The sequence below is a fragment of the Sorex fumeus genome, unplaced genomic scaffold, assembly GCF_029834395.1.
Source record: "Sorex fumeus unplaced genomic scaffold, SorFum_2.1 ptg000041l, whole genome shotgun sequence".
Taxonomy (NCBI): Eukaryota; Metazoa; Chordata; class Mammalia; order Eulipotyphla; family Soricidae; genus Sorex; species Sorex fumeus.
The window spans coordinates 9,965,003-9,989,583 of record NW_026606098.1 but is presented as its reverse complement, the minus strand read 5'-3'; the positions used below and the strand labels follow the sequence as shown (position 1 = coordinate 9,989,583).

At 56.8% G+C, this 24,581-nt stretch overlaps 2 protein-coding genes across 4 annotated transcripts; both read right to left on the bottom strand.

Moving 5' to 3' along the window:
- Positions 1–24: 24 nt before the first annotated feature.
- Positions 25–6,547, bottom strand: ICAM3 (intercellular adhesion molecule 3). The gene is made up of 7 exons (XM_056119888.1): positions 6,316–6,547; positions 4,633–4,899; positions 1,764–2,078; positions 1,261–1,548; positions 831–1,085; positions 484–732; positions 25–386 (listed from the first exon to the last, which is right to left on the bottom strand). The coding sequence occupies exons 1-7, from the start codon at positions 6,377–6,379 to the stop codon at positions 199–201; spliced, it is 1,626 nt and encodes a 541-aa protein (XP_055975863.1). The 5' UTR covers positions 6,380–6,547; the 3' UTR covers positions 25–198.
- A 4,626-nt stretch (positions 6,548–11,173) lies between these two features.
- On the bottom strand, positions 11,174–23,998 carry TYK2 (tyrosine kinase 2). Of its 3 annotated transcripts, none has more exons than XM_056119852.1 (23): positions 23,682–23,998; positions 22,983–23,106; positions 22,750–22,897; positions 21,835–21,998; positions 20,972–21,302; positions 19,821–20,015; positions 19,588–19,745; positions 18,997–19,105; positions 18,718–18,913; positions 18,532–18,635; positions 18,260–18,421; positions 17,735–17,822; positions 16,993–17,120; positions 16,681–16,816; positions 16,437–16,591; positions 15,177–15,327; positions 14,898–14,995; positions 14,189–14,381; positions 13,825–13,943; positions 13,289–13,461; positions 12,945–13,062; positions 12,351–12,461; positions 11,174–11,338 (listed from the first exon to the last, which is right to left on the bottom strand). In XM_056119852.1, the coding sequence occupies exons 1-23, from the start codon at positions 23,875–23,877 to the stop codon at positions 11,204–11,206; spliced, it is 3,492 nt and encodes a 1,163-aa protein (XP_055975827.1). In that variant the 5' UTR covers positions 23,878–23,998; the 3' UTR covers positions 11,174–11,203. The 3 variants fall into 3 exon arrangements, 2 of the variants coding, with proteins under 2 accessions (XP_055975827.1, XP_055975828.1); XM_056119853.1 differs by having other exon boundaries at positions 11,175–11,338; positions 23,024–23,106; positions 23,682–23,841; XR_008793239.1 differs by lacking the exons at positions 11,174–11,338; positions 13,289–13,461.
- Between the last annotated feature and the right edge of the window lie 583 nt (positions 23,999–24,581).

The following is a 24,581-nucleotide window of genomic DNA, read 5'->3' as shown; positions in this document are numbered from 1 at the left end:
CTGCTCGCCGGCTCGGAAGCCTCCCCTGGCCCTGCCCCTTTGCGCCACGGGGCTGTCACTCAAGGGACACGCAACTCATTCAGGTGGAATCAAACTACGGACGCCGGATTTTGAAGACTTTATTGGTGCGGAACCCAGAGAAACAACCAAACGCCAGTTCTCTTGAACCCAGGAGCCTGCCCCACCCCGCTCCCGGACTCAGACTGCCACCTCCGCCTCTGTCTCGTTGGACTGAGGCATCAGAGACGACTTGGCCTCCTGCTTCACGTGGTAGCTGTCGCTCCGTTTATGAATCCGGGAGACGTAGACAAGGCCGGCTCCGACAGTCGCCACGCCCAGGATCACTAACACTGTCAAGATGATGGTGACGCTGAGCGGGTTACGCCCTGTGCAGGGAAGCAAACCAGTGCAGAGAGTCAATGCACTCTTCCCCGGGCTCTCGGTATACTTGCCTAGATCCGCGGCCCAGGCGCCTTTGCTTACCCTGAACGTTAATCTCCACCATCAGAGTGTACGTGCCCAGTGAGTTGATCGCCTGGCAGTGGTAGGTACCGCTGTAGTTTAACTTGACGAAGAGCGGGATCCCCACTGGCACCGAGTGCCCGGAGCTGTTCTGCAAACACTTCAGTAGGGGGTCCGGGTTACCCTGGGCGTGGCAGTCCAGGACACGGGTAGTTTCCTCTTTCCATATCTGACGCTGGGGACATTTGGCTCTGTCAATCTTGGGACGGTCTGTGAAAGCGACAACTGATCAGAGACAACCAAGGTACAACTAAGGCGGCGGGGGGGGGGGGGCCGGGGGGGGGGGAGCAAGAGATGAAAGAACGCACAGAGGACCCGCAGCTGGACGCTCTTATTCTTGTACAGGGTCTCCCCCTCCATCTCAAAGGTGGCATTGCAGAAGAAAGTGCGCCTGTCGTCTTTTTCCGTGGCATTTAGCTGAAGCTTGATCGGCTGCCCGGGGCTGGTGGCCCGGACACCGTCCAGCCAGACCTGGGCTGGGGGCGCGGCTGCACAAATAACATTCACTGTGGTTCCTTCGTGGACCTCAGAATCGCTCAGAGTCAGAGTGGGCCCCGGGAAACCTAAAGACGGGAGAGGCATTGACCCCTGGGGTGAGTTGATCTTGCCTTCAGAGCCAGGAGTTCCAGCTACGCCCACCACGCCCCTCTGACCACGCCCACGCAACGACCCCGCCCACACGGTGAAGGCCCCGCCCACTAGGTTTGGCCCTCCTCCACACACCCCCACCCTCCTTACTGAAAAATGTCACATTCTCCCGAGACTCGCGGCTCTCGCCTCCCAGGGTCACGCTGCAAACCATCTCGTGGGCGCCCTCCTGCCCCTCGCTCGCGTTGACTATGGCCAGTGCCGTCAGCGTGTCCCCGTGGGTGGAGACTACGGGATGCAGCATCTGGTTCCCCAGCATCAGCTGGACCTGGGCCTCGGAGGCGGGGAACAGTCCGTCCAGGCTGCAATTCACCGGCCACAACTTCCCCACCTCCAAATAGCGGCGCACAGTGTTGCGTGGGCCGTTGCCAGGCAAGACTGGGGGAAAGAGTGAATATGAAGGGTGGGGTGGGGAGGGGGCAGCACGCGTAAACGCTGGAGCACCCCCTTCCCCGGATACACCGCGCTGCCTTCTCAAACACCTTCCATCTGGGGTCCAAGACAGCCCGTGGTCGGGGAACTCCCGCGACCTCCCTTGGTCCAGTTCAGCTCCTGGACCACTCTCCATCTCCCCCTAACCCCCTTCCACTCACCGTAGGTTCGGAGCTGCCTGGGGACCGAGCTGTTCTCGAACAGTCCCAGCCCTACGGGGCGCAGGTCCAGTTCCGTGCGGCACGAGAAATTGGCGCCGTGGTCCTCGCGGCGCGCCCGCACCGTGGCCGTGACCTCCACCACGTCGGCGGGAACCCCCGGCACAGGCTGCCGGCTCAGCTCCTCATCCCCGCGGAGCAGCACCGCCGTGAGGTTGTCCCGGGGCGCCCCTCCCGCTACCTTGCAGCTCAGAGTGAGATTTTCACCCGCCGGCAGCCACGGGGGCAGAGGGGCCAGGTCTACACTCGCGGGGAATCCTGAGGCGGAGGGGAGGAGAGAATAGCTCAGTGCATCCCTCCCGGGTGGCGTGGTTGGTGTAGAAGTGTGAACTCGGCTCCTGAACTCAAGGAGTGTGGAGCGGGGTTGATATTGTCATTAGCATCCTGATTATCATTTCCTATGTGCTCAGCAACCTTGCCAAACTGGAAAACAAAAGATTATCTGCTACCCCCCCAAGTTAACAAAAAAGGAAGGAAGATGAAGAAGAATGTTTATGACACTTGTTAATATTGGTCACCAGAGTATCCCTTTGTTTAGAACTTTCCACATTTCCTGGATTTCATTCACACACAGCCGTACAGGAAATTGGCTCCATCTACGTATTGCACCTACCCACCGACCCTATCTCACCATCTAATCAACATGTGCCAGTTATTTTAAATATATTTATTTGTTTCTTTGTTACTTTGTTTTCTTTTCTTTTCTTCTTTTTTTTTTTTTGGCTTTTTGGGCCATACTCAGGGGTTACTCCTGGCTCTGCACTCAGGAATTACTCCTGGTGGTGCTCAGGGGACCCTAAGTGATACCAAGAACTGATCCCAGGTAAGCTCCCTACCAGCTGTGCCATCTCTCCAGGCCCCCCACTTTTTTTTTTGCTTCAATAAAACTTTATTTATTGATGCTGAAATTGAACTTCGAACAATTGTTTTCACATGTTAATGTTTCGGGTTGATCCACCACCACACAAATATGTAAAAATCGTCCTTAGCTTTTGGGCTGTACAAAACACAGAATATTGGTTGACTTTACTTCTTGGGCCATTGGTTTTTTGGTTTTTTGTTTTCTTTTTGGGTCACACCCAGCAATGCACAGGGGTTACTCCTGGCTCTGCACTCGGGAATCACTGCTGGCTGCTGGCGGTGCTCAAGGGACCATATGGGATATGGGATGCTGGAATCGAACCCGTGTCAGCCGCATGCAAGACAAACGCCCTACCCACTGTGCTATTGCTCCAGCCCCCATACTTCTTGGGCCGTTGGTTTATTCCTGCCTGGAATAAGACAGGACTAGTATTCTTTGGCTGCTTTCAATGTGAAGGACAGGTTTTCTAAAATAATTTTTTGGACTTCCCTGGTCTGAACAGGTAAAGCTTTTTAAAACCAAAGCTTTTTAAAAGGGTTATAAACCAATTTTTGGACTGGAAAGAAAGCAAACAGGCAGGTGTAAGGATGATGTGATGAAGTACGGTGGATTATGGAACGAAGTATTTCCTTTTCCAGAGAGGAACCTGTGGCTTAGGGAGGAACTTGGGGAGGTGATTTGCCCAAGAGACACAGCCAGGAATGTGGTCTCCCTAATCCACCCCCATGTGGCCACCTCTATGTCCTGTCCAGTCAAGCCCTGTCCCTCCCCACACTGGGGCAAGATGCTGACTTTGGCCTCTCCCAGATTCAGCACCCCAACTCAGATTCTCACCATCCTCTGAGGGTGCTCTGTCATTCTGGGCGGCCCCATATCCCCAGGTAGGAGCCTTGGATTCCATTGTCAGCACCACAATTAAAAATACTAATAGGGGACTGGAGCGATACCACAGCAGGTAAGACATTTGCCTTGCACACAGTCAACCCAGGTTCAATTCCCAGCATCCCATATGGTCCTCCGAGCACTGCCAGGAGTGATTCCTGAGTGCAGAGCCAGGAGTAACCCCTGAGCATCGCCAGGTATGAATCCAAAAAGCAAAAAAAAAAAACTAATAAAAGAAGTCTGGAGAGAGATAGCCCAGCCCATAAACTGCTTGCCTTGTCCATGTCCAGGTGTGATCCCTGAGAGCAGAGCCTGAAGGAGTAAGCCCTGAGCACCCCCGGTGTGACCCCCAAAACAAGACAAACAGCAAATTAAAAGGCACGAGAAGGGCTGGAGTGATAGTAGAGCAGGTAGGGCATTTGCCTTGCATGCAGCCAACCCGGGTTCGATTCTCAGCATCCCATATGGTCCTCCAAGCCCCACCCGGAGTAATTCCTGGGCTCAAAGCCGGGAGTAACCCCTGTGCATTGCCGGGTGTAACCCAAAAAGAAAAAAAGGCAGGAGAGCGAGTTCAAAGGGCCAAGCACAGGCTTTGCATGTGGAGGTCCAGGTTCCAACCCCATCACCACACATTCCCCTGAGCCCGGATATCAGTTTCCTGCATTGCCAAGTGTGGTGCCCAAATCAATAAAATCATTAAAATAAGGGCAAGGGAGACACACCACAGGGAAGGCACTGGCTTTGCATATACCAGGGTTCGATCCCCGGCACCCCATAGTGACCACCAAGTCCCACCAGGGCTGATCCTGAATTTCGGAGCCAGGAGTAAGCCCTGAGCACTGCTGGGTGTGGCCCCAAACAAAAACCAAACAAACAAAATATAAAATAGAAATTGATTTCACAGCTCTAATCCGGCCTACGGGGTTCCTGTCTATTCCCCCCGCCCCCCGCCACGCATGTCATTTTTCATACACACAGCCAGGTGACACCCTAGTTCAATCTCGTCAGCCAGAGACCTCCTGCCCCAAGCCCCAGCCTTCCCTTAGCCACCCCTGCGCATGCACTCACCATAGGTGATGACCCTGGAGGTGTTGGTGATCTGGCCTTGCTGGCAAATGGCAGCACAAATGACCACAGCATCTTTGGTCACATTATCCAGCTGGAAGGTCTCCCAGCCCTCGCCCCTGGTCACTGTCTTCTTGGATAGGTAGGTCTCCAGGATTATCTTCTGGGGCTGGGGGCAGTCTGTGGAGCAGTTTAGCTTGAAGGACGTGCCAGCAAGTACCAGAGGGTTCTGGGGCTCTACCCAGAGCTGGAACTTTTGCCCCCAGATGCCTGCGGAAACAGAGAGTCACTGGGTGCTCAAGGGGAGTACAGAGTACGGAGTCCTGTCATCCTCGTATCCGCAGGGGATGTCCTTGCAGCTTCTTTGCTCCAAAAGCTTCCCAACGGTCCCGAACAGGACCACAGAGCAGGCGCAAGGCCCAGCTTGGAGGGAGGCAAGGATGGGCCCATAGAAACTGCAAGGAGACAGTGACTCAGGGAAGACTTCCTGGAGGAGGAACAATTATGGCTAGTTAGTTGTGTTTTGCTTTGTGGGTCACACCCAGGAATGCTCAGGGGTTACTCCTGGCTCTGCACTCAGGAATCACTCCTGGAGGTGCCTGGGGGACCCTATGGGATGCTGGGGATCAAACCAGGTTGGCGTGCAGGGTAAACGCTCTACCTGCTGTACTATTGCTCTGACCCCAGTTTTGTTTTTTTTGGGGGGGAAGGGGAACCACACCTGGAGAGTGATGCAGCATGGGTTAAACCTGAGGCTCCCTCATGCAAAGCAGATGCACCAGCCCTTTGAAGTATCTCCCCAACGCCCCTGCAGACAATTTGGTTTTGTTTTTTGTCTTGATTTTAATGGGGGGGGGGGAGCACACCCAGCAACACTCGGGTTACTCCTGGCCTGCACTCAGGAATCACTGCTGGCAATGTTTAGGGGACCATCGGGGTACTGGGGAGCAAACCCGGGTCAGGTGAAGGCAAGGCAAACACATGACCCTCTATACTTTCACTATTTCCACTCTGAACCCCTGTGACCAATTTGGAAGGGTAATTGTTTGGGTGGTCAACCAAGAGAAGCAAAGAGAGGTGGGGGGGAGAAAGAGTTGGGGGGTGGGCACAGGGTAAAGCAGGTAGTGGAAGGGAGGATGCCTCGGGGACCCCGGAGACTGAGGGAGCCCCACTTTCTCCTGAGGACAGGCTGGGCCCCATGTTCTTTTTTTTTCATTTTGGGTCACACCCAGCAAAGCTCAGGGGTTACTCCTGGCTCTGCACGCAGGAATTACTCCTGGCAGTGCTTGGGGGACCATATTGGATGTTGGGGATCAAACCCAGGTCGGCCGCATGCAAGGCAAATGCCCTACCCAATGTGCTATCGTTCTGGGCCCTCATGTTCTTTTCTTGATGGGGGACAGAGGCCACTCGGCGGTGCTATAGGCCAACTAACTCCTGGCTCTGCTCAGGGATGAATTCTGAAGAGTTGGGGGACCCCACGGGGCACCGAGAATGGAACCCACGTTGGCTGGGTGCAGGACATGCGGCCCACCCTCCCCACCCGCCTTTTCTGTCTCTTCTGCTTCCGGCAGCCCTGCGCAGCTGCGGGAGAGATTTGTTTTTCTCTATGCTCTGCCGCCCTGCCACCCTCCAACTCCAAGTGCCCCCACCCCGCTCCAGCCCTCAGAGCCTGATGGGCCTCACCTGGGGTCATCATGCAACTGAGCACCAAGAGGCCGAGCAGCGCAGGTGGCCGCGAGCAAACCATGGTGGCCGGCCTTCTGCAGGAAGACGGTCTCTGAGGTCAGACAGGATAGTGAGGCGTCCGCGGGGGCCCCACAGGGCGGGAAGCTCGGCCACAGAGGTTTCAGATCGCAGGAGGCAGCGGGCCCCACCTTGCTTAGCTCTGCAGAGGGGCAGGGGACTTCTCCCAGCCCCCCAGAGGTGCTACGCGCAAGTTTGCGTGTGTGCCGAGTTGGGGTGGGGGAGATGCGCGCAGGGTGGAGGGTGCCAGCAGCTCCCACACAGGGCGGGCTCACCCCAGATGAACACACAGGAAGTGCTAACGCAACTGTCTTAGAGGGGTGACGAATGAAACGCGTGTTCCTGTAGATGTGGTGGGGACCAGTACCCAGAGAGGAAGTTTTTTGGGTGCCTGCAGGCAGTCTGTCCTGGCAACTTTTTTTTCCTTGTATTTTATGCCAGACCTAGCAGTGCTCAGCGCTCACTCCTGGCAGGGCTCGGGAGCCCTAGGTAGTGCCAGGGATCGAACCTTGGACTTGGAAAGGAGCCAGCCAGATGCACCAAACCTTTCACTATCCCCAGGGCCCCCGCAGGTTTGTAGTTTTTCAGAAAAATGTGTTGGAAAATAAAACTTTAGTTTGTTTTTTGGGTCTCTCCTGCCTGTGCTCAGGGGCTACTCCTGGCTCTGCACTCAGGGGTCGCTCCTGAGAAGAATGAGGGGACCTTATGGGGTACCCCGGGAATGAATCCAGGTCGAGCACATAGAAGGCAAGCACCCTACGGACTGTATTTTTGCTCCAGCCCCAAAACTGTATTTGAGGTCGAAGAGACAAGACAAGGGTTCCGGGGCGCTGGCCTTGCACATGGTCAACACAGGTTTGATCACCTGCACCACACAGGGTTCCCGAGTTCTACCAGAAGTGATCCCTGAGCACTGCTGTGTGTGGTCCTCCCAAACAGAAAAACAAACAAAAAAACCCACATTGCTCTTAGAGTTTTGCCCTGACTTATCTGAGTTTTTTTTTTTTTAATTTTAATTTAATTTTGTTTTTGGGCCATACCCGGCTAAGCTCAGGTCTTTTATCTGGCTCTGCGCTCAGGGATCACTCCTGGTGGGATCTGGGGAACCACAAGGGCCACATGGGATGTTGGGAATTGAACAGGGCGGACCACTTGCAAGGCAAACACCCTTCTGGCTGTGCTATTACTCCAGCCTCTGACCTCATCCCTAACAAATGAGAACTGAATCTGGGGTGCATGTGGCTGACCTGAGCCCCACCAAGAATGATCCCTCAGTTCAGAACCAAGAGAAAGCCCTGAATGTCGCCGGGTGTGGCTCCCCCAAATCAAAACAACAACAAAATAACAGAATCTGATCCTGGGTAGGTCAAGTTAAAAGGGTTGAGGAACTCCTGAAGCTTCAGGGCAAGGGAGGCAGTAGAGAGCTCAAATCAGGGGTCAGGGGCTGGAGTGACAGTACAGCTGGGAGGGCGTTTGCTTTGCACGCGGCCAATCCGGGTTCGATCTCCAGCATCCCACAGGGTTCCCGAGCACCGCCAGGAATAATTCCCGAGTGCAGAGCCAGGAGTCAGCCCTGAGCATCTCAAAAAGCCAAAAAGTCAAAAAAAAAATCTATAGACAAACAGCCACAGATGTTTCCTCCACAGATGAGTGGGACGGTAAAGGGGTATAGAAGAGGAGGCAGCAGCTGGCGGGGTGGGGGGTGGTGGTTAGAAAACAGGTCTCACCTGGCTGATCTTCCCCCCAAAGCCCAGCCCCTATGGGGCGTGGCTGAGAGTAGTGGCAAAGGGGCGGGGCCACACTCCAGCTGCAGGGCCCCTTCCCGTCCCAGAGGGCGGCCGAGGTGGGTCTGATCCACAGCAATCCAAAGCGTCCCCAGAGCCTCCCCAGGGCTGATCCTTGAGCACAGAGCCAGGAGTCCGCGGGGTAAGGTCCAAAACCAAAAACTAAAGAAACAAAAATGTAATCAAGGAAAGAAAGCAGCCGAGGGCCAGAGTGCTAGTGCAGGGTTAAGAAGGCACTTGTTCTGTTTGGGGCTGACCCTGAGCACTGCTCTCTGAGCACTGCTGGGTTTAGCATAAAGAATACAAAAGAAAAGAAAGGAAGAAAATCCAGACACACTGCAGAGACGCCTCTAGACCCCAAAATGACCATCCAGTTAAAATTTTAACTCCAGCTGTAGCACCCTATTTAAATTTTTAGAATTCCTGGAGCACACGGCCATGAAAGCAGCACCATCTCATAGTTTGTGCCACTGATATTCAAAGAGTAGCATCCCATATGGTCCCCCAAGCACCACCAGGAAGTAATTCCTGAGTGCAGAGCCAGGAGTAACCCCTGAGCATCATCGGTATGACCCAAAAAGAAAAGAGTTAGCACACCACATTTGATGTGGTATAAGGCAGAAGGCAACCATCTTTTTTTTTTTTTTGGTCACACCCAGCAATGCACAGGGGTTACTCCTGGCTCTGCACTCAGGAATCATTCCTAGTGGTGCTCAGGGGACCATACAGGATGCTAGGAATCGAACCTGGGTCGGCTGTGTGCAAGGCAAATGCCCTACCCACTGTACTATTGCTCCAGCTCCAAAGGCAACCATCTTGACCAAATATATAGCTATAGATATAGATATATATTAGCACACAAGGCTTAATTTGTATCCACATGTTAGTGTTCCCTTATACAGCGGCATAATGGCTCCAAGGTAAGATAAAACAATTTTCACACATTTTCCTCTAAGGAAAACTTTTTAGATCATTTTCAGTCGATTATTAATAATAAGCAATACAAAATAAATGATGTAGCATGTGCCTTTGGGGCAGGCTTGGGGGGTGGTAAGAAAATTCAAAATAAAATAATGGTGGTGGATTGAATCCCGGCAACCATGAGCTCCTACAAGCATGGCTCTGGTATGTAGGCACCAGGACTCTTCTTCCGAACTGCTCGGCCACTTGATATGCAAAGTGAGCAATGGAAAGCAAATGACCTAGCATCTGTCCCTGGAAGGCAGGCTTGAGTGGTGGCGAGAAAATTCGAGCAAAATATAATGCCCAACAGAAATGCATCTGGACTGTGCATCAAACTATGGCGCCATGCCGCCCTGGGAGGGGAAGGGTCTTTGTCCCTCCTCCTTTTCCTCCTGGCAGTGGCGGCCTGGTGGCCACCATCTTTCAGAGCCTAATGGACAGCCAGGTATGAGACTGCAGTGATGAGGCAGGTGGGGCCTCATGGGAGGGGGGGAGGAACCGGCCCTGCTCCCTGCCCTGACAAGGCCCCAAGTTGCCGCCCACAAACGCCTCCTATGGCTCTTGAATGACCATGATCCCAGAGGCACACAAACCAACCAAGAACCCAGCAGATTTTGGCAGTAATCTCTCCAGACTTATTACTAAAATATCAGAAATCCAAAATCGCGTGGCCGTGATAGCAGCCGCACGACATCATACGCTCTTCATAATCAGCAATAGAAAACAAATTATCTAATGATGTCTTTTTGGCAGGTCTGATTGTTGGGGAAAATTCCAAATAATAATGGTGGGTCTTCTGTTGTAATATTGAATGTGATCAACGTAGAGAGTAAAGTGAAAATCTGTCATGCAGGCAGGGGTAGGACTGGGAGGGGGGTTATACTGGGGTTCTTGGTGGTGGAAAATGTGCACTGATGAAGGGATGGGTGTTGGATCATTGTATGAACAAACGAGACTTAAACTGAAAGGCTTTGTGGCTGTTCTCACGGTGATTCAATAAATAAAAAATATAATAATAATGGTGGTAATGGAGGTGGGATTGATGTTGAAATATTGAATGTAATAAACTATTGTGAACAATTTTATAAAAATTAAATTTTTAAATAAAAAATTTTAAAAAATGTTAAAAAGAAAGAAAATTCAGGGATTGGAAAGTGGCTCCAGGAGCTGATGCTGGCTTTTTTTTTTTTTTTTGCTTTTTGGGTCACACTTGGTGATGCACAGGGGTTGCTCCAGGCTTTGCACTCAGGAATTACCCCTGGTGGTGCTCAGGGGACCACATGGGATGCTAGGAATCAAACCCTGGTCGGCCGTGTGCAAGGCAAACGCCCTACCCGCTGTGCTATTGCTCCAGCCCCCTGATGCCGCTTTGCATACAAGATTGAACCTAGCTTCAATCTCTGACGTCCCATAGGGTCCCCGGAGCACCGCTGGGAGTGATTCCTGAGTGCAATCACCACCTGGTGTAGCCCAAAAACCGAATAAAGAAACAAAGAAAGGGAATCATCTCATACATGTTATGACTTGTTTGGCTTTTTATTGGAATGTGTTGTACACAGTCACACGCACAATACTGAGAGAACAACTGGGGAAGTTAGGCACGTTAGGAATGGCCCCAGGGGGCTTAGCAATAGTGCAGGGCGCTGGCCCCAGATGCAGCCCCAGCATCCCAAACGGTCCCCTGAGCCCCACCAGGAGTAATCCCTGAGCACAGAATCAGGAGTAAACCCTGGTAGCTATGGCCCGCAAAGGAAAAGAAATACGAAGTTAGGAGTAGTCTTTGGGCATTGATGAGTATGCCCCAATCACCCCCCCCCAAAAAAAAAACAACCCCAAGCAACCACAAAGCAAGGCTGCAGAGAGAGCTCTCCCCTGGCAGGAAGACCCCCAACTCGCTCCCAGGCCCCCATGCAGGGAGAAATCCCTTCCCCCACCATGGCAGCTCCTGGGGTACACAGTATCTGTCACTGCAGGAGACACTTGGGGATCAGCTCCCTCTAGAAAGGGGTCCCCAAAACATGGGTCTGGCTTCTCCTGGGGTAGGGTGGGGTACCAGATGCTCCCCTCCCCTCCCTCCCTGCTCAGGAGCCGCTGAACACGGACGGGGCCTGGCCCTGGTACTTCTCCTGGGCTGCCTTGAGGATGGGGATGAGGTTCTGGAAGGTGGGGCGGAACGACGCACCCGTCTCCCAGCAGTTCTTCATGAGATGGTAGATCTGGGGGAGGAAACGGGAAGGGGGTGGCTCAACATCCGCTGTGGGGGAGTCTGAGGAGTCTTGAAGGGCTAACGGGGAGGGTCTGCTGGGCCATGCTGGAACCCTGGGATGGATGTTTGCCATCTCAGGGTACCTCAAACATTACCAGCAGCGATGCCCAAATCCTGAGCCAAAAGTGTGTCCTGGGCACCATAGAGTCCCTCATCCCCAAGTCTAACCAGGAGATGCCTGAGCACAGAGCCATGAGTAAACCCTGAGTGACCCCTCCCCACCCCCCCCAAAAAAACCACTAAAATACAGTAAAATAAGGGGCCAGAGAGACAGCACAGCAGAAAGGGCATTTGCCTTGCAAGAGGCTGACCCAGGTTCGATCTCTGGCATTCCACAATGGTACTCTGGTACCCTGGGCTTTGCCCGGAGTGATATCTGAGTGCAGAGCCAGAAGTAACCCCTGAGTATTGTCGGGTGTGGCCTCCCTGCCCCCTAAATAAAGGTAAAGGTAAAGGCCCTCCCGTTGATCATCGATTTGCTCGAGCGGGCCCAGTAACGTCTCCATTGGAGACTTTGTTGTTACTGTGTCTGGCATATCGAATACTCTCGGTAGCTTGCCGGGCTCTCCGAGAGGGGCGGAGGAATCGAACTCTGGTAGGCCCCCTAAATAAATGAATAAAATAAAAAGAGGGGCTGGAGCGATAACACAGCAGGTAGGGCATTTGCCTTGCATGTGGCCGACCCAGGTTCGATTCCCAGCATCCCATAGGGTCCCCCAAGCACCGCCAGGAGTAATTCTTGAGTGCAGAGCCAGGAGTAAGTTCTGAGCATCATCAATGTGACCCCAAAAGCAAAAAATATAAAAAATAAAAAATAAAATAAAAGGGAGCCCAAGACAGTGCAGCAGATCATGCACCTTGCCTTGCAGGCAGCCAACATGGGTTTAATCCCTGGCACTGCATTTGTTCTACCGAGTCCTGCCAGGACCCCTCACTCCCATAAGCGAAAAGGATGACATCACCTCATAAGGACACTTCTCCGGCCGTGGCAGCCTCTGGCCCAGTTCCAGGAGTTCTGTGAGCCGCAGCACAGTCATCTGGCCCTGGGTGAGGCCGATGAGTTCGATGAATTTCTACAGGAGAAACAAGTCAAGCTCATCTTAAGAAGGGAGGTCTGTCTTCTTCTTCCATGGCCTCTCAACTGCACACAGGCTTATATATATATATTTTTTTAACTGCCTCGGACCCTCCCCCTAGGGTTTGCTTCCTCAGTTTCCTTCTCTGTAAAATGGGGTCATAACAACATCGTTGCAGAGAGCAGCCTTATTGGTGAAAGTTACATAACTCCTACCCAGGCTGAGAGCCTGAACCAGGAGTTTGCAGCTATATGTTTGATTCTTGTCTTCTTGGGGAGGGGACATATGCTACAGTAAGCCAGGTCTTACTCCTGGCTCTTTGCTCAGGGATTACACCTGATGAGGCTTGGGCAGAAGGGGTGCTGGGATCAAACCTAGGCCAGCTGCATTGCAAGGCAAGCACCCTACCCACTGCACTACCTCTCTGCGCCCTGCATTTCTAACTCTCCAATCCGGGGTAGAAATCAGCTGGGCTCTCACCAATGGGGGGCTCTGTCTGGAATCACAATGTGTCAGCAGCTCATACAAGGTGACCCCAAAGGACCAGACGTCGGATGCATAGTAGAACTTACACTCCTTCAGGCATTCGGGGGCATACCTGTGGGCGGGGGACACTCAGGGCGCAGCCAGCCCAGGCTGACACCTGCATCTGGAAATGAAGGCTCTCTCTGGCCCCAGGGAGGGCCCTGTCCTGTGCCAGGTGGGAAGGGGAGGCCGGCTTCACTGGCCGTCACCCATGGCATAGGAGACCCCAGCCTCTGTCTCCACCCTGTCTACTCCAAGTGACCTGGGCGCCCCCCTCCGGCTGGGTCCCGCCTGGTCACCAGAACACGGGGCTGTCCCCATCCTCGCGCACGCGGTAGTACTCGTGGCCTTCGGGCACGGCCTTGGCCAGGCCAAAGTCCCCGATCTTGACCAGCCTCTCGTTGTCAAGCAGCACATTGCGCGCGGCCAGGTCTCGGTGCACGTAGTGCTGCGAATGTAGGTAGGCCATGCCCTGGAGGGGTGGGGCGCATCAGTGGACGGGGCAGCGCCTGAGAGGCCCCGCAGGACGGGGAGGGTGTGGGGGCAGCTCAGCTGGGGGGCCAGCGGGATGGCAGCAAAACGGAGCGAACCCCCAAAGCCGGAGCGATGCTCCAGGCCAGGGGGCGTGGCTGAGGTCCGGTCCTCCGAAGGCCCGAAAGGAACCTAGAGGGGGCGGGGCTACGGCCAAGGGGCGGGGCCAGGCGCGAGGAGCCAATAGCAGGCTGGGCGCGGGCGGGGCGGGCCGAGGATTGGACTAGGGCGAGGAGAGCCCGCCCTGGGGCAGGGCTGAGCGAGGCCAAAGACATGGGGGGTGCAGGTTGTGAGCACAGCCCACCTCGCAGATCTGCTGGGCAAAGAGCAGCAGCTGGGCCAGCCCGACACTGTGTCTCGGCAGGTAGTCCCGGAGGCTGCCCTGGGGTACGTACTCCATTACGAGCTGTACTGACTTCTCGCCTGAGAAGGGAGAGGGGAGAGCCGTGCAAGCAACAGAGGTAGGGACCCTTGTGTGTGGAGGGGCAGCCCGTCTGAGGGTCAGCGGCAGGAGTGGACTCCCCTCCCCAAGGGCAGAGTTGACGGGGCTCCCACCCATTCTGGTCCACCAGGGCGCCCCCTAACAGCTAGGAAGTCCAGCAGCCGACTCCGCCCCCTGCGTGGCCACGCCCACCCGGAGGGGTGTGGTCGCACCAGGACCCGCCCACCTTGGTCCTCACAGCAGCCCTTGTATTTGACTATGTGCTCGTGGTACAGCGTGCGCAGGATGTCAATCTCCCGCCGCCAGCCTGTGCGGAGCTGGGGGCCACAGTCCGCTTTGAGGGCTTTCACGGCCACCATCTCGCCAGTGCCATCGTTGGTCGGGTCATAGCAGTAGAGGGTGACTTTGCCAAAATGACCCTGGTCAGAGAGCAGAAGCGTCAGCCCCCACCTGCCTCCTTTGGGTTCAGCTTCCATGCAGGTTGGTTGGGTTCATTTTTTTTTTTTTTCTGGCTAAGGAGCAAACCTCGGGCCTCACATGAGAGCCACAGTAAGTCACGGCCCATGACAGGTTGGTCTGGAAAATCGTAGGTCTTACTGACTGTGATGGTGGGGCTATGAAAGACCGAGGTGACCCTTCCAATTTTTAGAGCCTGCTTGGAACTTGAGGACCTTCCATATCCCAGAAAAATCACCAGTAGCCCGGCAAGCTACCAAGAGTATCTCGCCCGCACGGCAGGGCCTGGCAAGCTCCCCGTGACGTATTCGATATGCCAAACACAGTAACAACAAAGTCTCCAATGGAGACGTTACTGGGCCCGCTCGAGCAAATCGACGATCAACGGGAGGGCCTTTACCTTTACCTTTTTACCTTTACATAGAACTACCTCCCAACTCAGCCAAGGCCCCGCCCCCTGTAGAGACCATGCCCCTCACCTCGCCTAGATCCCGAATCTTTTTCAAGTAGCGTTTGTGGAAAATCGTGGGGTCGGCGGTGGGGGATTCCGGGTTCACAGTCAGGACATTAACAAGATCTGGAAGAGTCCAGTGTGTGAGGCCAGATTTCCAAATTCCACACACACATCTTGCCCCCCATCCCCATCACCTGGCAGGTCGAAAATTCCATTTCTGGTCCCCAGTGCCTGGAGGACCTCACTGAAACCAGGCCGTGCCCCCAGCATCTCAGCGCGGGGTGCTGGGGGTGGCCGAACTCACTCTGTGGCTGCAGCTGAGTAAGATCCCGGAGGATGGTGCGGAAAGAGGGACGCTGGGCCGGCTCGTAGTTCAGGCACTGGTTGATGAGTGTGGCCAGCTCCGGGCATGCGGGCTCGGGAAGGCGATGCTGCTTCTGGTAGAAACGCTCTTTCTGCGAGAATGGGGACCCCACGAGAGTCAGTGATCCCAGCCCTTTTCGGAGAGAGTGAAGTCCACAGCTCCTGCTAGGGCTCTGCACTTCACCCTCATTTTATCTATTTTTATTTTTCATTTGGGGGCCACATCTGGCAATGCTCAGGGGTTACTCCTAACTCTACACTCAGGAACTACTCCTGGCAGGACTCGGAGGACCCTATGGGATGCCAGGGATTGAACCGAGGTCGGCTGTGTGCAAGTTCTATCTCTTACCTCTTGGGCAGACACTTATATTAAAAGTGTCCACCTCTGGGGGGCTGGAGCGATAGTACAGCGGGTAGGGTATTTGCCTTGCACACGGCCAACCCGGGTTCGATTCCCAGCATCCCATATGGTTCCCCGAGCACCGCCAGGAGTAATTCCTGAGTGCAGAGCCAGGAGGAACCCCTGAGCATCGCTGGGTGTGACCCCAAAAGAAAAAAACAACAAAACAAAACAAAACAAAAATCACCTCTGGGAAGGGGCCGACCCAGGTTCGATCCCTAGCATCCCATATGGTCTCCAGGCATGGCCAGGAGAAATTCCTGAATGCAGAGGCAGGAGTAAGTACTCAGCACTGCCAGCTATGCCCCCCAAAACAAACAGAAAATCGTCTCTGGGAGCCAGGGAGAGAGCACAGCAGGGTACAGTGTTTGCCCTGCAGGGGCCACCTCAGCCGCCCCAGTTCCTTACCTGGCACCACCTAGGCTCCCCTTGAGCCCTGCCAAGAAAGACCCCTAAGCACAAAGCCAGGAGTCAGCATTGAGCACTGCTCTGTGAGGTCTACCCCCTCAAAGAAAAAATGAAATAAACTGCCTTGGGGAAGCATTCAGCTGGGTCAGAGATGTCTTGGGGGGGGTCCCAGAACCCCACGGCAGGTGCTCCCCCATCCCTGACCTGGTCTCTGCCTATCTGCTTTGATGTGGTCACTGACCCTCACTGACAAATGACCTGCTGGTCCCCCAAAATACAAGTGATGAAGTGAGGCCCCATCAGAGAGGAAGCAGCCGCAGTGCTGGATCCTAAGCTCACCCCTCTAGGTGAAAGTCCCTTTGTGGGAAGAGCCCAAGGGGTCCCCATTCCTACCTCCGAGGGGCTGCGGCCCTGCAGGAGAACCTCCCCATCAAAGCAGATCTCGAGGACGGTGGCCCCGAAGCCCCACTTGTCAGCTGCTGTGCTGAGGCTGCCGGTGCCCCCAGACAGGCACTCAGGGGCTGTCCAGGGGATGCGTTCCACCCGCTCTGGGGGGGGAAGGTCAGAGGTCACGTGGGCAAAAGCAATGTGGGTAGCCATCCCTACCCATCCACCCCTCTCCCCACCATGTCCTCACCCTCGCGGGAGAGGGCACCCAGGCCCACGCCGGGGTCACTCAGCTTAATGAAAGGGTTGCTGCCTTCCGCTAGCCCCGGCCGTGCCAGCAGAATGTTCCGGCCACACACATTCCCGTGGGCGAGTCTCTTGTCTTCCTGAGGTAGGGCAGAGGGGGGCAAGTCCGCTGCAGGCGCCCCAATATGGGTGTGGCCAAGGTAGCAGGTGTTTGCCAGGAGGAAGTGGGGGCAGGGCGCCATCCAGGAGGTCAGGCAAAGGGGCCAGGGTCACCACCTGTGAGGGAAGCAGCCCCCCTGCACCCCGGGCCACGCACCAAGTAGCTGAGGGCACTGGCCAGCTGCTGGGTCACGGCCACTTTCCAGGCCACGGGCACGTGGCCCCTCTCCCGCCGCAGCCACACGTCCAGGGGCCCATGTTCCACATACTCAGTCACCATGGTGCCTACGGGAGACCAGACACTGCAGGGGACATCTGCCTGCCTGGACAGGGCTGGGGGCAGGAGACTGGGGGCGGGCAAGGAGTGACTAGGGAGAGGAGGGTCTAGTGCTGGGCCTGGGACAGCCCCGAAAGGCTGATATGAGTGACAGCAACATGGCTGGCCCTGAGGAGCAGAGGGTGCACACAAAGAGGGGCTGTGTGGCTAGAAGGTAGGGAAAAGGTGAATCCCGGGACCCACATTACTGAAGGGAGGATGGAGATGGAAATGGGCTGAGATCGGCAGCAGGGCTCACCCTGCATACCAGGAGTTAGGAGGGTGGGGAGTAGGGACTGAAGGTTGGGGTACGGGTACCCCTGGAGGGCAAGTGCTGGAGCGGGATCTGGGGGCTGGATGAAGAGTCAGTGTGAAGGTTGAGGGGTGGGGGGAGCCAGGGATCAGGGTGCAGGGAGAATGGGAAGTCTTTGCAGGGCATGAGGGGCTGGCTGGTAAAAGGTGGGTCAGAACTGGGGGAGTGGGGTTCAGAGGGCCCTGTGGTCAGCAGCCTGGGTCTGCCCAGCCAGTGAGGACCCTTAGAGGACACTTAGACCCTTGGGATGAGGGCGGACAGACCACTCACTCTCCGAGCCGTGAACGCAGACGCCGTGCAGAAAGGCCAGGTGCATGTGGGACACCTGGCTCATGAGACTGGCGGTCTCGTAGAAGGCCTGGGAGGAATGGCTGGTGAGGGGGCAGTAGGTCCAGCCACTGGGCCAGCCCCTGTCCAGACCCTAACAATAGGCTCCGCCCTGCCAACCCTGCCCAAACCCCGCCCCTACTGAGACTCCGCCCTTCCAGCCCTGCCCACAGCCCCGCCCCTACTGATAGGTCCCGCCCCTTCCGGCCCTGCCAGCCCATATAGCCATGGCCCTGCCCCCTCACCAGACCCCGCCCTTTCCAAGCCGGACTGCCCAGTGTCCTGAAACTCCGCCCCTACTGATAGGCCCCGCCCTTCCTGTTCTGCCCCTGCCAACCACATCCCGCCCCTACCGACAGGCCCCGCCTCTTCCTGTCCCACCCCCCTTGCCACCAAGCCTCCCTCCAGTCAGCCGGTCCTGGCCCCACCCCACCTCCTGCCCCGCTCCCAGCCCAGCTGGCTCCTCACCAGGGAGATGTTCTGGTGGCCAGGGTCCAGCACCTTGAGCACCACTCGGAGCTCCTGCCCACAGCCCTCATCATCGCTCTTGTCCTCCTCCTGGTCTCCTCCGGCCACGCGCAAGACACCCTCATACACGTTGGTCCTGGTGCCCTGGCCCAAGTGGGAGAGCTGGGGAGGGGGAGTGGGGGGAACATGGCACACGTCATCTCGGGGATGACACAGCCCTCCCCCCACGTCACCTCCTTCCTCCAGGACCCCCCTCCCAAGCCTGCACCCACCCGGGTGATCGCGTCCTGGCTGATCTGATGGAAGCTGAGCTGGCTGAGGTTGAGAGGCCGGGGGCTGGCCTGGGAGCCCCGCAGGATGATGAGGTTGGAGATCTCTGCGGGGGCAGGCAGGTGGAGGGTCGCTGAGTAGCAAGTGATGTGCGTCCCCCCACCCCAAACCCAGAAGCCCGAGGCTACCTCCAGGTCGTGGTGGGCAGCAGCGGCGCAGCATGAAGGAATCAGGGCCGGCCCGTAGGGCACAGCTCTGCAAGGCGGCTCGCAGCTCCGCCACACTGGCAAAGGTGCGGCCCCAGCCTTCCAGGGTGAAAGCCCCTGGCTGCAGCTGGATGGGGAACTTGCGCAGCCGCCAGCTTCTGGCACCACCGTCAGAGGCCTGCGGAAGATGGGGGGCGGTGGGCAGGGGTCCAGGCAGGGAGTACAAGCAGTCCCAGCCCAGGACCCCCACCCCAAGCCCACCTCGTCCCTCTGGGCCACCGTGAGAATGAGGCGGTGGAAGTGGTGGCAGCTCCAGTGGATGAGGTAAAGCCCATCTTCTGGCTGCAGCTTTGCCAACACAAAGGTGTCCCTGTGGGGCAGAGGGGAGGCCCCTGTTAGGGCACGGCATCGGGCAGAGGGGAGGGTACCAGGACATAAAATCCCAGACCCCAGGAGCAAGCAGCTGCCTCACAAACAGTAGGTCATGGGTTTGATCCCTGGGGCCACCACATGCACCAAGCCGGCGCATATTCGTGCCCCACCCTTGACCCAGTGGCACACACTCACGCACAGGCACATCAGCAAGGCCACGAGTGCACGGACCCGGGGGCCAGCCCAAGGCACCTGCATGCCAAGACACGTGCACAGGAGCTGGCCCCCACCCCCAGCACACACACAGGAGTGCGCATGCAGAAGAGCGTGCATGTACCCACACGGGAGCAAGCACACGACACAGATGGGAAGACGGGCATGCATGCACACGCGGCTCATTCGAGCCATGCAGTGCCCCAAGCTCCCAGCCTGATCAGCAACTGCAGTGCACATCCCCAAGCCCCCCTTCCCGGAACTCACAGCAGGGGCCCGTGTACCCCCTCCTGGATACTCATCACCAGCCGCGGGGGAGCCACTTCATGGCACAGGTAGTGGCTTGAGTCAGACGTGAGGCGGAAGTAGCCGTCCACCAGGGCCACCAAGGACAGGGCGGCGGGCCGGGAAGGAAGCGTCAGCTCCTGCAGGGGGTGGGAGATGTGAGGCAGGCATGGGGTGTCCCAGAGGCATCCCAATCCCCTCACCCCAGGCCCTACCAGGCACTTGTCCTGACAGTGGATGCTGATGTTATGCTCTTTCAGAACCACGTGCGTGACATCTTGGAAGTCGCAGAAATAGACCCAGGGTGTCTCGCGGGGTCTGTCCACCCCCTGGGCCTTGGCTTTCTTCTTAGATGGGTCAGCTTGGGGTTCCCCATCACTGTCAGCACCGCCGCCATCATCACTGGGACCCTGGAAACCGGCACATGTGGTCGGTGAATGAAGCAGGGCTGTGCCTGGCTAATCCCCTACACAGCCCCTGGGAGAGGGGGAGTTTGGGGGCAGGTACTACCCCCCACCATCATACAGGACAGAAGCTGGGCCCCAGAGAAAAGTGGAGAACCCTGGAACTCACCCCAAAGGGCAGGCAACGGGAAAGAAGTCAAAAAGAAGGGAGCGAGTAAAAAGGAAAGGAGAAGGGGCTGGAGCAAAAGCACAGCGGGTAGGGTGTCTGCCTGCACGCGACCGACCTGGGTTCAATTCCCAGCATCCCATTTGGTCCCCCGAGAACCGCCAGGAGAAATTCCTGAGTGCAGAGCCAGGAGTAATCCCTGTGCATTGCCAGGTGTGACCCAAAAAGAAAAAAAGAAATAAAAAGGAAAGGAGAAAAGAGGATTGGCGAAATAGCCCTGAGGCCAGAGTGATAAGACAGTAGGAAGGGCACTGCCTTGTACGTGGCTCCATCCCAGCATCGCAGAGGGTCCCCAGACCCCTGAGCACAGAGCCAGGAGTCAGTCCTGAGCACCACTGGGTGTGAACCGCCCCTTCTGTCCCCCCTCCCCACAACACTGCACCAGAGGGGTGCAGGATCCTGCCGAATACCCCCAGGTAGTGACCCCTAAACCAAAACAGGACGAAGTGGACAAACGTTATGCAAGCGGGGGCCGGGGTTCTATCCCTGCCATCTCCTGGAGCACAGATCTGTATCCCTCCAGCATCACGGAGTGGGGGGCCTCCAAGCCAGAAGACAGCTGGCTTCCCCAGACCGATGAACGCCCCCCAAGGCCATATTCCCCAGAGTTGCAGGCGACAGAGCGCTCCCCAGACGCACCCCCACCCCCACCCTGCCAAGCAGGCAGCAGCAGCAAAGGGCCAAGCTGAGCACGAGCGCCCCCTCCCGGGCCCCGGTGGAAGAGGCGTCTGCTCACCGCTGCGGGCACTGGCCGCCACTGGAGGCCCCGCGTGCCGGACACCTGCACCTCGTGGGTCGGTGGTCCGGGGTCCGACTGCGGTTCGGGCTCGGGCGGGGTGGCCTGAGCCTGCAGGCGCAGGCGGCACACGGGCACGCGCTCGGCGCCGAACCGGGGCGCCATCCGCTCGAGCGTGGCCAGGTACTTGACCATGACCAGGTGCGGGCTGAGGCGGCCGGGCTGGAAGGTGCGCAGGAAGCGGTGGAAGATGGTCCGCAGGCGCAGCCGCGTCAGCGCGTTGTGCTGGCGGATCTGCTGGCGGAAGGAGCGCGGGATACACTCCTTGAAGCTGCGGAGGGCAGCGGGTCAGTGGGGGGGGGGGGGGGGGCTGCCTTGCTGGGCATCCTGAGACCAGTGGCTTAACCTCTCTGAACCTCAAATGCCAACCCCCCCCCCCCACACACACACACCAGTAGCCGTGGTAAAGGGCAGCTGGTGGTGACGGGAAAGTGATGATCTCTTCCTCTGTGGCTGTAACTTCAGTTTCTGGAGTTCCCTTTGATATGGGGGTGGGGGGGGCTTGGCTGCACCAAACAATGCTCAGGAGTTACTCTGCGCTCAGGAATTATGGCTGGTGGTGCTCGGGGGACCCTGTGGGATGCCAGGGTTTGAACCTGTGTCTGCTGCATGCAAGGCAAGTGAAGGCTTTTTTGTCTTTTATATATGTATCAAGACTTAGCTACCTCCTGTACCACTTCAGTGCATCCCCAGAACCAGTGCGAGCACCTCCAAAACTAGTGCCTGCAGACAGATTGTGTTTATGGGATGGACACGGGCAGAGCAATAGCCCTGGGCACCACCCCCCCCTTCGTTCCAGGCACCTGATGTTCCTGGCCACTTCCTCCAAGGGGACCCCCCGGCGGAGTGCCAGCTGGCACAGGTGCAGAGAGGCCATGCCCAGACTCTCATTCTTGAAGTGATGGATCTCTTCCTCTGTGGACAGCTCCCCCAGAGACACCACATCATTCACAAACTCGTGCTTGCCCTACGGACAGAGGATGGGGCAGAAAGGCACAGAGAGGGGTCATTGACATATGGCACACTGGGATAGGCTACAAGAATAAAGACTCCATGGGGGCCAAAGAGGTTGCTCAATGGGCAGTGCACAGGCTTTGCATATGGGAGGTCTGGGTTGGATCTCCAATCTTCAGCACTGCGGTTCTTTGAGCACTACTGGACGCGAGCCCTAAGCACAGAGCCAGGAGTAGGCTCTGAATCACCAGGAGGGGCCAAAAACAAACAAAAATAGATAAGAAAGAGGGCCAGAGCTGGAAAGACAGAATGAGGGCTAAGGTGCTTGCCTTAAACTGTTGAGCCTGGTTCAATCTCTGGCCTAGCACACGGTTCCTGGGGTGACCCCTGAGAAGAGTTGGTAGAAAGCCCTGAGCACAGCAGGGTGTGGCCCCACATCAATAAATTGAACCAAAAACAAAATGAGGGTGGGGGCTTGGGCTCAGGAGTGGAGCACCTGTGTTTTTGAGGGATGAGGGACATTAAGTGGTGCACAGGGCTGACTCCTGGCAGGCTCCAGGGACTCTTTGCAGTGCCAGGACTTGAACCCAGGTTACCACATGCTGGGCCAGCGCCCTGCCCACTGTACTCTCCAGCCCCCTTCACTCCGGCTTTCCCATCGCTCCCAGGACCCTTTGGTTCAGGCATGGCCTGGACCCTTGATGGCAGGAAGTGGGGCCAGGGGACCTTCAGTGGGGCCCAGGCTCTCCCCGCCCAGTACCCACCTGCTCGAAGAGGTACTCGAAGGAGGCCGCGTCCAGGAGAGGCAAACCCTGCTGGGCCTCGGCTGAGGACGCCTCGCTGCCTGGGGGCCCGCAGCGGAACACCGTGGGCTCCTGGGGGTTCAGGCCGTGCCAGTTCCGGAAATAAAACCTGCAGGGGTGGCACATGGCTAGGACACGGGAGGATCCGAGGGGCAGGACGGCACAGAGGCCCAGGGAATACCAGCTTCCCCCACCTCATGCGGAAGTACAGCGTGCGCGGGGCAGCCCGGGAGACCTCCAAAACGTGGTTCGGGGGCAGCCAGACGTGGGCCTGGGCATCGAAGAGCGCGAAGAGACTGAAGCAAGGAGGAGTGATGCCTGCAGGGGGTCGAGAGGTCAGGGCCGGGCAGGCGAGCGGAGGGATGGATGGACAGGTAGAAAGATGGACAGATGGATGGGTGGATGGTAGGCGGACGGACGGACGGATGAGTGGATGGGTGGATGGCGGATGGATGGACAGGAAGACAGATGGATGGATGGACAGACGGATGGACAGATGGATAGATGGATGGATGGACGGGTAGGTAGAAGGATGGAAGTTGGATGGATGGTAGATGGAGAGATGGGTGGATGGAAGGGTGGACAGTTGGATAGATGGATGGATGGACATGAAGACAAGTGGATGGATGGATGGATGGATGATGAACAGTTGGATAGAGGGTGGATAGATGGATGGATGGTGGACGGATGGATGAAAAGACGGACTGGAGGATGGATGGATAGATGGGCAGATTGATAGATGGAAGGGGGGACAGATGGATGGACAGGGAGAAGAATGGACAGACAGTTATCTGGTTGGACAGACAGATGGATGGGCGGATGGACAGATGGATGGACAGACAGACAGGTGGATAGCGAGTGGGGTCCAGATGCTCCCACATCCCTGGTCTCACCGAGTTTCTGGGCGACATGGATGCAGACCTCCTCCGCAGTCAGGGTGCTGTCATTGAAGGTGGCCCAGGGGTCCCCGCCGCCGGGGCCGGCCCAGTGCAGAAGCACCTTCAGGCCATCTCTGCTGGCCTCGGGCTGCCCCCCATCCCCATTGCGCCGGCGGCCCCTGCCGTTGGCAACCCAGGGGCACACGGGCATGGTCCAGAGCGCTGGCCTGGCTGCAAAGGGACAAGCCACTGGGCCTCGGGGCTCAGGTGGAAGCCCTCGCGAGAGCACGGTGACCTTCCCGCCCACACAATCACACCAGCCCGTCACTTAGAGAAATGCCCCAGCACAGGTGCTGCTCTGAACAAACCTCCCCGAGGCTGCCGGGCATGGATGCGTGGACCAGCACACCCAGGCCCTGGCGCCCCCTGGGCCAACTCAGGCCAGTCACTGAGCCATGCCTGGCCTCAGTTTCGCCATCTGGGACTTGGAGAAGCCGAGGCTGTAGCCATTGAAAGACAGCGGTGATCTGTCAAGAGTCCAGGGCAGGTGACCGGCTGGGCTCACACTTCGATATGGGCATGGGCACATCACAAACAGGACGGAAAAATAAAATCCTGGGGGCAGAGGGACAGGACAGGGGTTAGGGTGCTGACAGCTCACCCAGATTCCATCCAGCCCCGCCAGGTCTGACGCCTGAGCACAGAGACAAGAGTAAACCCTGGACAACACCAGGTGTGGCCCCAAGACAAACCACCATCATCATCATAATAATGAAGCCCTTAGATTGCATTCAACATCTTCCTGAATTTTGTCCTGCCTCTAACACCCTCCACCCAGGTCCTGTGGAGCCCCCCCCCCCATAACCAGCATCTCCCTATGCCACCCCCAGTCCAGTTCAGGGCTTAATTTTATTT